This window comes from Equus quagga, chromosome 21 (genome assembly GCF_021613505.1).
Source record: "Equus quagga isolate Etosha38 chromosome 21, UCLA_HA_Equagga_1.0, whole genome shotgun sequence".
Classification (NCBI taxonomy): Eukaryota; Metazoa; Chordata; class Mammalia; order Perissodactyla; family Equidae; genus Equus; species Equus quagga.
The window spans coordinates 28328433-28338359 of NC_060287.1; the positions used below are offsets into that span (position 1 = coordinate 28328433).

At 48.9% G+C, this 9927-nt stretch overlaps 1 protein-coding gene across 2 annotated transcripts in view; it reads left to right on the top strand.

The window, feature by feature from the left end:
• The window catches only part of LOC124231254 (hormonally up-regulated neu tumor-associated kinase-like), a 103233-nt gene that overhangs the window by 83427 nt on the left and 9879 nt on the right, over positions 1-9927 (top strand). Inside the window, exons 8-9 of one of the 2 annotated variants that reach the window (XM_046647937.1) lie at positions 2462-2545; positions 7738-7785. In XM_046647937.1, coding sequence (XP_046503893.1) covers positions 2462-2545; positions 7738-7785 — 132 coding nt within the window. The remainder of the gene's footprint in view (positions 1-2461; positions 2546-7737; positions 7786-9927) is intronic. The other variant, XM_046647938.1, reaches the window with a different exon arrangement.

Consider the following 9927-nt stretch of genomic DNA (forward strand, 5'->3'; position numbering starts at 1 on the left):
ACGCTGTTAGGAAGACATTTAGACTCCAGAACATGAAGATGAACTTCTAGAGTTTTCCAATGCTGTTTAAAGTCACATGATAGCCAAAAGCATCACAAAATTCCACTAAATAATAGGCTTAGAAACCTTTTGTGAGGTTTCTATCTTAGAGCTGAAGATGAAAATCCACCTACAATTGGGGAAGTGATGTTCTCCCTGCCGTGGTGGAACTGGCCAAAATAATGCCCATAAGAGATGGTGAGAGTGTATCTCTTGTTAGCAAATAGATTTGGGAGACATCTAGAAAACATTGCTGACTAGTGAGGAAGCTCCAAGGAAAGTTTGTTAAATAGTCGGATGAAAGTACAGATGTTTCTAAGCTGATTCAGCTTAGGATATTTGCTAGATTTTGCTTCAACAGGAAATTATTCACAGAACTCCTTTTTTTGGTGAATCACCAAAGGAAAGATGTATGTGAGAAGAAACATTGTCCATAGTAAAGGCTTTAAATGAGAGCAGTGTTTTATGGGGGAAAACCACGCTCCGTGCAAGCAGTGATGGGATGACACTTCTGATGGTGACAAACATGTGGCTTTGAGGCTAGATCTTAGAGACAGTGCCACTGTCATAGGAAAACTACAGGTGAGAAGTCAAGGTCAGAAAGATGGGACCTTCCAGAGATAGTATATTATTTGTATCATTTTATTATATGATAAGGAGTGATTAAGAAAATCTCTTATATCACACAGAGGTTCTTATTCTCTCACGGTGAGAAACTTAAAAGCCATATTGAACTTGAGGCTGCTTTCCAGTTCCCTTTTATAAGAAGACGATTTGTTCCACATTTCTTTCTTATCTTTTTTAATTCCTATTTTATAATGTACATGCTGTAATACTACAGTGGCACTTGCTTATAATGTTTAAATAAATATGCATATATTGTAGGTGCCTGCTTACAACTTTTTCACTCATATGGGCTCAAGGTCACACCATTTGGGGACCATCATGCTAGAGGACAGTTAAGAATTTACATAATTCTCAAGTAAAAGGAAGAGAAGAAGGTCAACATGCTGATTTTCCTTTTCAAATGATGAATGTTGTTCAAACGTTAGTTTTTAAGAAGTGTTTCCAGGAAACTGACTATAAAGTTGATGATTTCACATATTTAGAGGATGACATTGCTACGTTCCTAAGATTCAAACATTTTCTTTTGGGAAAACTAGTTCTTCAGATGCTGATCTGTAAGATGGAGGTTCGTTATTAAAATAGTTTCTTTCATATGTCTACCAACACGTCTACAGATACAAACTTGGGTTACTCATACTTATCCTAAACACCACAGAGCTCATCCCAAGCAAGAAAGCCCTTGGTCTGAAGCTCTTAGGCTGTATCGTGCTTTCTCTGGGTGTCTTGCCATCTGCTGTATTTCTGCTCCTCCTCTTTGCCCAGCTTCAGGGTTGCAAGTGTTGCAAAGCTGAGCATGGTTTTGTTACTGAGAACATTCCCTGGAAATTCAGCAAATGTACTTCTAACTGGAGAAGGTTCTTATTTTATTGTATCTGTTTCACACTTAACCCTTAAATCACAGGACCTACCTGGTCCGAGAACCAGCGTCTAGGCGAGTGCTGTTTTTAACTAGAGCGAACGAATCCCCACAGACAACTACAGGCATCCACTCAGTAATTTCCGCACGTGGCTAATTTAGTGGCACCGTATGCACTATCCCAGTTATTCATCTCACCAACAATTACTAACAGCCCGTGTATAATTTTGAAAAAGAAGCTAGTGAACCAGAAAGTAAAATATTGTGCCTTAATTGTCATTTCTCCCCTTCTCTTCTGATGCTCGTTTTCTCTTTCTAAAACCAAAAGCATGGAAAGTTGGAGAGCGTGTAAGGGCATTCCGTGAATTGGTTGATAAATTAAGCAGTCAGTTGTGTAATTTCACCTGTCTCCAGATGCGACTGCACCTAAACCCTGTACCTAGATAACTGTGGGGCATCTTCAGTCTTCTTCAAGCTATGTTGTGAATTGCTGTGACTTTTATTAGGACTGCAGGCAGGGACTAGGGCTGTTTTTAAGCAAACAAAACGAGATGTGTCTCCTACTTAGTAATTCAATAAAATAAGTTATTCTGCCCAGCTCACGTATTTGGTTTCTGCATTCCCATCTTAGACTTCATCGCACAGAGGAAAGAACTGAGGCCCAGCAAGGAGCATCTACCTGCCCAGGGTTACTGGGCCCTGGCCTGGCAGAGCCGGTAACAGAATTAGGTCTCCTGACTCTGGGCCCGGGGCTCTCCCCACGCTGCATCCTGACTGCAAACCATCCACGGATGAGCCTTTGCATTTCCGTGAATGGACTTACCAACCACTTCTGGCACTTTCTCAGCCAAGTGCTGGTTTAAAAATTAATGCCTGCATAATGGACATTTCAATATCCCATTTGTTAAGCTACGTTTGTTTTCTCTTCCCCTCTGGTAGAAATCTGACATCCAGGACAGTGTCTGCTACAAGACCCAGCTCTACCAGATAGAAAAGTGCAGGCCCACCAAGGAGCCCTTTGAGGTGAGTGATGCCAAAGCAAAACCCAGGATCGCTTAGGAAGAGTGGATTTCCATTTGGGGAGGGGAGTGGAAAGGAAACCACTTATTATGGTTCATAGAAGTAGCAAAAATCAAACACTTGACTGAGCCCTGGAGAGATGGTTTACGACAGAGCAACCATTGCTCAATCTCCAAAGGCTGGTTCTCAGCTGTGGCCGCACATTAGAACCATCGGGAAGCGTTAGGCCATCTGGGTGCCCGGGCCACATCTTGGACCAGTTCTATTGAATCTCAGGGGTCTGGACTTGGGGTCAGTATTTTTTAAAGTTCCCTGGACAATTCCATTGAGCAGCCAAGGTCGGAAACCACTGTCAGATCTCCAGAAGGCAAAAATGAGATGCTCAGAAATGTAAGTGAAGGGACTGCTTGGCATCAGGAGAAGAAAGTAAGACGAGGAACTGAGAAAAATGGGAGAAGTTTTGGACGAAAGCGAGCTCTTCCAGTCAGCTCTCCCTGGTGACCTGATGCTACCTAGCACATACCTGTGAGAAAATACCAAGATTCTTTGAATCCAGAGTAAAAACTGGGGACATATGGCAAATTTCCCCAGTTTGGACCCCAGATACATGCTCGTAAAGAGACTGTGCCTGGGAACTCCAGATCCAGGGCCAGGAGCACGGGGTGAGGGTGCTCCCCAACCCAGGACTCCTCACTCGCCATTTTGTCAAGTGGGGTCCTCTGTCTTCTCAGTGATTTTCCTGGGAACCCACTTCTGTTTGCCCTCCGGAGCCTCTCCCATGTGCCCCAAGTCCCTCTGGCACAGGAGCCTCTCCCACTACACCCAGAATTCCTTCATTTGAAGAGAGATCCAAAAAGGACCCTTCCTCCACACCCTGCCCGAGGCTGATGGGCCTGCCCACTTCCCTCTTCCCTTTTCCAACTCAGAACTTTCACCCTGATTCCACAAGCCTCGCGTGTCACCAGGAAGGAAGTCCTCCCGGGTTGTTCCTGAGCGCCAGGCTGCAGTGAAGCGGTGGGTGGTAACTGAGCACTGTGGCTCCTTGGCAGCCACAGAAAGCAAGTGGGACACAGACCAGGGCAACACAGTGATGCAGGTGACGCAAATGCTGAGCTGTGAGGCGCCACGGGAAGATGTGACAGGAGCATGGGGAAGGGGCCGCCCCTGAGTGTCAAGGCCAGAGGAGGATATCACAGCTGTCCAATGTAGACAGAGCCTGGGGGACCGCTCGATTTAAGGAGGCAGAGAAGAGGAGACACTGATGACAGAGAAACCAGTGAAGATGTCAGGGGTGGCCAGGGAGTCTGCAGGTGACCCAAGAGGGAGTGATCTAGGGAGACCATGGGAAAGGCCAAGTATTAAATGGTCACTGGTGTCGACTGAGCAGTTAGTTATCCTGGGACCTTAGAGAGAACAGTTTGGTGGAAGTGGAATAGGCAGAAAAGAGATTGCATGGATTTAGGGTAGGGAAGACAGCCCAGATCTCTGTCAGTGACACCGGCAATGAAGAGGAGGAGAGGACATGGCCTCTGCTTGAAGGACACACAGGGAGGTGGGAAGGTGGAGGAGATAGAAGGAACTCCAGTGGTGAGAGGGGAGGGGTACACATTCAGAGCAGCCAGGGTGGAGCTCAGCCTTGACCCCAAGGCTGGAGGCCTCCTTCTTCTGAGACAGGCTGTGGCACCAGCATGATAAGGATGGAGATAAGCTTTTGGAGGGTGGGCTGTGCAGGCTGGGGCTGACCAGCAAGCCCACGCATGGCTTTCAGGCTGAGAGCAGGAGAGCGGAGGTGGTGTAGGGACCAGCCTCCCCTGAGCTCCAGACCCTCTGGCCAGTTGCTTTCTAAACCTCCTCATGCCTGAGTGGAGGTGTCTCCAATCTAGCATGCCCGGAACCAGACGCCGCCCACCCCCCATTCTCTGCCTCCAAATGGCAGCCCCGCCCTCGGTATAGGGCAGAAACCCAGGAGTCCTTTTTAATTCCTTTCCCAGAGCCAGTCGGTCACCAAGTTCTGCCAATTTGACTCCTAAAGCTCTTGAAGCCCTCTGCCCTCTCCATGCTCGTCCTCCCGCCCCGGTCCCAGCCACCATGGCCTCTTGCCTGGACCTCTGCCATGGCCTCCTAACGGGTATCACCCGTTCCCATGACTGCCTGGCACTCTCTTCTGTGCACACCAGCCAGAGCAAGCTGTCCACCCTCAAATCAGATCCTGTCCCTTCCTTGCTCGAAACCTTCAAAGACTTCTTTAACCTGAAGGGCAAACTCTGTGACGTGGCCGCCGTGTCACAGATGGGACTGGCCTCTGCTTGCTTCCCCAGCCTCATCTCCCAGGCCCACACACACGGCCCTGCTTCTTGCTTTGTGCTCAGTCCCACGGGCTTTCAGACTTCTCTGCTCTCTTGGTTGCCAGGACTGTGAACACCCTGTTCCCTCTTCCAGAATGTTCTCTCCACCCCTCTTTGCTGAGTTAATGTCTGTATATCTTCAGACCTGCAGGCAGGGTCAGTTTCTCATGGCCCCGTGCCAACCTCTGACCTCTGCCCCTGGGACGCATCCCTCCAGTACAAGCTGTCACACCTCGTTGTGCACCTTGGGCTTGTCCCATTTGCAGCGTTACATTTTCAGGGATTATTTGGCTAATGTTTCTCTCCCACTCTGGCCTGTGAGTCCCTAAGAACAGGGGCTGGGTCCCTTTTGCTCCTCACAGCATCCCTGAAGACTGCACGATGCCTGGCACACAGTAGGTGCTTGATAAATATTTGCTAGATGAGCGAATGAAAGAATCAAGTGGACCTTGACCCAAGTCTTGGAAAATAGAATTGGGACAGCAGCTGGAGAAGGTGGAACATTCCAGGAGGGACGCCTAGCTTGATTAAAGTAGAGGGGACACCTGCAGCATAGCACACATGTTGCATTGTCATCACTGGATGCCATGCCCTAAGGCAGAGAGGGACCTCTTACGCTCAGTTGCACCGAGGGTGGTCACCGCGGCTGGGGTGACCAGGGCATGCAGAATTCACTGTTCGGCACCCCTGCCTCTTGGTTTGTATCGGACTCCTTATGTCTTCAAGGAGGAATTCAGACTTAGATGCACCAGGTACCCCTATGCGTGCACCTTAGTGGCCTCTAACCCACTTTGCCCATGCCCATGTCCTTGGCTGCCCTCGCACCCTGCCCCCTGCGGTGGTGTATTTAAAAGTATCAGAACTGTGATGGAAAAGGGGCCTCTTTTTCTCATCCAGATTATTTTTTGTGGATGGTTATTTCATTTGGCCCAAAAACACATACTGAGCGTTTTAAACATTTGTTGGAATATTTAACGGTTTGGGTTTCAATAGGAACGCTAATGGGAAAACAATTTCAATTCTCTATGATCCATTTGTTTTCTCCAAACTGCCGTGATACTTCTGCTAATTAAATTACAGGCTCTTACTAGATTATCAAACGCCTCTCCGTTGGAACCTAGAAAGTGGAGTGGGGCCAGTTAGACAAAGTGTTAAGAAAGTCTGAAAGAGCTCAGATTTTCTAGGAAAAGCCCACTTAGAGCCTCTGTGGGTTTCGTTCCAGTTGCCATCGGCTGGTCCAGGAGAAGAAGCCGCCAAGCGGCAGGGGAGGTGGGGGGGTTGGGAGAGGGCGTGGTGGAGGGAAGATTCAGGTTGGCTGAACGGGGGCGGCCCAGGGGCCGTGTCCCCGCATTGTAGGCTAGCCACGGCCTCTTTGTTTTTCCTGATTCCAGTTCTTTTTCTCCTAGGAGACAAAGGAGTTGAATTAAGTTGAAAAAAACCTCCCTCCTGGGATGACAGTACTGTGATTGTGCTTTTATGACTTCACCACTTTCTCCACCTCTTCCTCCCGTAAAAGGCAGAAATTATGTTTGTGAAAGTAGGACACCTGTCTGGTCTAAGAGCGCCTCGGGCGTGGGCCCCAGGGACTCCTGTTCCTAAAACAGAGGCCCTTGAGAACTGTGGGGGTCGAGGCGGGGCAGTCCTCGTTTCTAAACTGGCTTATTAAAGCCATATAGAGCCGGAAGCCATTTTTGTTATTAAAGTCTTTAAAAATAATGTTAATTTGTAGAAAAATGTAAAATAGAACTAGAAGGGCTTCTCTGTAGTGTCAAAGTAATATTGCTGATTTGGAAGAAAAGTTGTGCGGGGGGTGGCAGAGGGACTGTGTTAGCTGGCTAGGGCTGCCCTGACCAAGTACCGCGAACTGAGTGGCGTAATCAACAGAAATTGATTATCTCGCGGTTCTGGAGGCCAGACGTCGGAGAAGAAGATGTGGGCAGGGTTGGTTCGCTCTGAGGCCTGGGAGGGAGAATCTGTTCCATGCCCCTCTCCTAGCTTCTCCTGATGGCTGGCAGTCTTTGGCGTTCCTTGTCTTGTAGACACATCACCCCAATCTCTGCCTTCGTCCTCACATGGCGTTCTCCCTGTGTGTGTGTGTGTCCAGTCTCCGTCTTTTTATAAGGACACTAGTCACATTGCATTAGGGCCCACCCTAATGACCTCATCTCAATTTGATTACCTCTGTAGAGGTGACACCAACAGGCCCCCTTCTCAAAGGCAAAGGGGAATGAGCTTTCACAACCTCATCTCCCCCAAGCTTCCAAGGGACATGACAGGTCTGTCCTGACCCTGATTTCAAATAAAGTCACATTCGGAAGTCCTGGGGGTTAGGACTCCGACATATGAATTTTGGGGGGCTACCATTCAACCCGTAACGGGGACTATAAGTTGAAAGGTAAAATATTAAAATGTTCTCCTCGTGTCTTATTCCAAAATCCATACAACTTTTTAAAATAATGTTTGGAATCAAACCATCTGTGCTGTTGGAAATCAGAACGGTAGTTACCTCTGGGGACTGGGAGAGGACGTAGGTGGGGGTAGGAGGGACTTCAGGTGCGGCTTGCGGTGTCTTAGCTGTTTGAGAAAAACCGCGTGGAACTGCTGACTCATCATTACAGCCTCCGTTCCGTGTCTTAGACTTTAATACAAAGCTTACCTAGAAAATCTGTTCCGTGCATGAGTTAGGACATCTGCTGCCTGCTTCCACAATGATTTAGGAGTTTGGTTTCTTGTCTGTAAACATGGAAATGAATAATTTCCAACCAGAGCTGCAAGTGGTAGGGGATGGAGTTTAGAGAATTAACAGCAGGTGCAGCTTCTTGTATTGTTGAAAAATGCTGCTTTTCGCAGGCCTCCCTGGACACCTGGACAAGAGACTTTGAATTCCATGCTCTGCAGGTAGGAACCTGGGGGGTTATGATGGGTTAGTCAGTTCTCCACAGAATTGGAACCAATAGGATGTATGTGTGTGTGTGTGTGTGTGTCTGTCCGTCTCATGCTTGGAGACACATGGTAGAGTTGGTATTTCAGCTTGAGTCCCAAGGCTCTCTAGAGGCAGAATTCCTTCTTCCTTAGGAAACCTTTGTCTTTTTCTCTCAAGGCCTTCAACTGATTGGATGAGACCCACCCACGCTGTGGAGGACCATCTGCTTTACGCAGTCTATGGATTTACATGTTCATCACATCTAAAAAATACCTTCACGGAAACATCTAGACTGGTGTTTGATCAAACATCCAGCGCCATGTCCTAGCCCAGTTGACACATGAAGTTAACCATCATCTATGACCCTGAGGGTTGGTGGCTCCCTGCCCCAGTCTCTGGACTCTGTTATCCTGAATTAACACATGCAGAACCCTGTTGTGAGTGGCTTTATCAGAATCCCCTCAGATCAGATTGCTGCTTTCTGTGTTACATTGCCTGTTTTTTATTGTCTTGCTGTGACTACACGCTTGGCTATGCGTTCATGTTTCTACCTGTAGGAGAAGTGGGGTTTGCAACAGAGCTTCCCGGTTCAGCGGCCTAATTTATGAACCCAGCCCTCTTTATCTCAACTCATTCGTGTTTTTCCTACGGCAAAAGCAGCCCTCTGTGGCTTTCCCTTACGTGATGGGCAGCAAGGACCCAAAGTCAACAGGCAAACAACACCTGGGCCCCTGGGCCATCCCAGGTGTTCACGACCCGCACCTAGTTCTGAGGTTCCCAACAGCCAGGGGAGGTTAGCACATCATCAAGGGGCCGCCACGCTCCAGGAAAGCCCACGCTGAGCTGGACTGAGAGTTTCCCAAAGAAAACAGCTTCAGCTCGCCTCAGGCCCCTAGCACTACTCTGTGGCCAGCAACACTCTCTGTGGTCAGCTTTTCACTGCGAGAGAAGCAAGGCCACTTTCCCAGGCAGGAGTTCTTCCTACAGCCTGGGGTGACGGGGAGGCGTGTTTGCATCTGTCCGCCTTAAACTGATGGCTCTGCCTTTCAGACGATGAAGCAGGGGAGAAGCGAGGTTCATTTTTACACTTGAAGAGCTGGGAAGGACCCACCCTTTTGGTTACAGATGGGGAGACACGTCCCTCAAAGGGAGGTGACTTGCCAGAGGTCACCCTGCTACACCCACAGGAGCACAACTGGGAAGGAGTCGGGGGTGAGGCTCTTTGGAATGCAGGAGGCTGGAGTCACACAGGCCTAAGGGGCCCAGCGCCCTGGAGCTCAGATCTCAGAGGCCCAGGACTGGCTTCCTCCTACTGGCTGTCGAGCCTACAGACACCTCCCTCTGGAAGCCCAGTGAACCATCACTCACTGGCTTCTTCCTCTCTCCCATCAAACAATCCACGACATTAAAAGAGTTGGGTAGATAATCCTTTATGGGGCCACATTTTCAAAGTATCCAGTTTTGTAAATGTCCATGCATATGCAGTGGGTAGAAAATGGTTTAAAGAAAACAAGAAGCTGTTTTGCATGGGGCTTGCATCTGGGGTTCCGTTGGTCCCCTCTCTCATCGTCCTTGGGGGTTCGGGACTGTGCAGTGCAGGTGCCTGAGGACCCCCTGAACCTACAGCTTCAGTCCATTGCCCACCCTCGGGCGCACGCCGGTGAGGGGAGCAGCTCCCGTGAGAATCGGAGGAGGCAGAGCAGGCAGCAGCATGGCTGGGAGGGGAGCGCGGGAGTGGGTGCAGGCGTGTCGAAGGGGGAACATAATTAGTCCTTCTGAAAATCTGTTTCTGTTACATAAGGCAATTTAGCATCCTGCTCCCTAGGAAATTTCTTTTGGAGAAAATAGGCCATGCAAATGAAAAGGTATAATTGGGTGATCAGTTTCATTTGGTAACCTGCACTTGGAGGGCACTGAGACTGGCTGCTTGTAAACAAACACGTTTCTTGTGGGCTGTTGACCCTTCCACATGGCCTGACTCAGAGGTTCGTCTCCAGCAGGGAGCAGCTAGTGATGAATTCCTGGCATCCCCTTAGAAATGGGTCGCTATGAAATCACCCATCCTTTTAGGCTGGAGAAGAGCATTCTTGCGGCGGGGGGGGGGGGGGGGGGGGGGG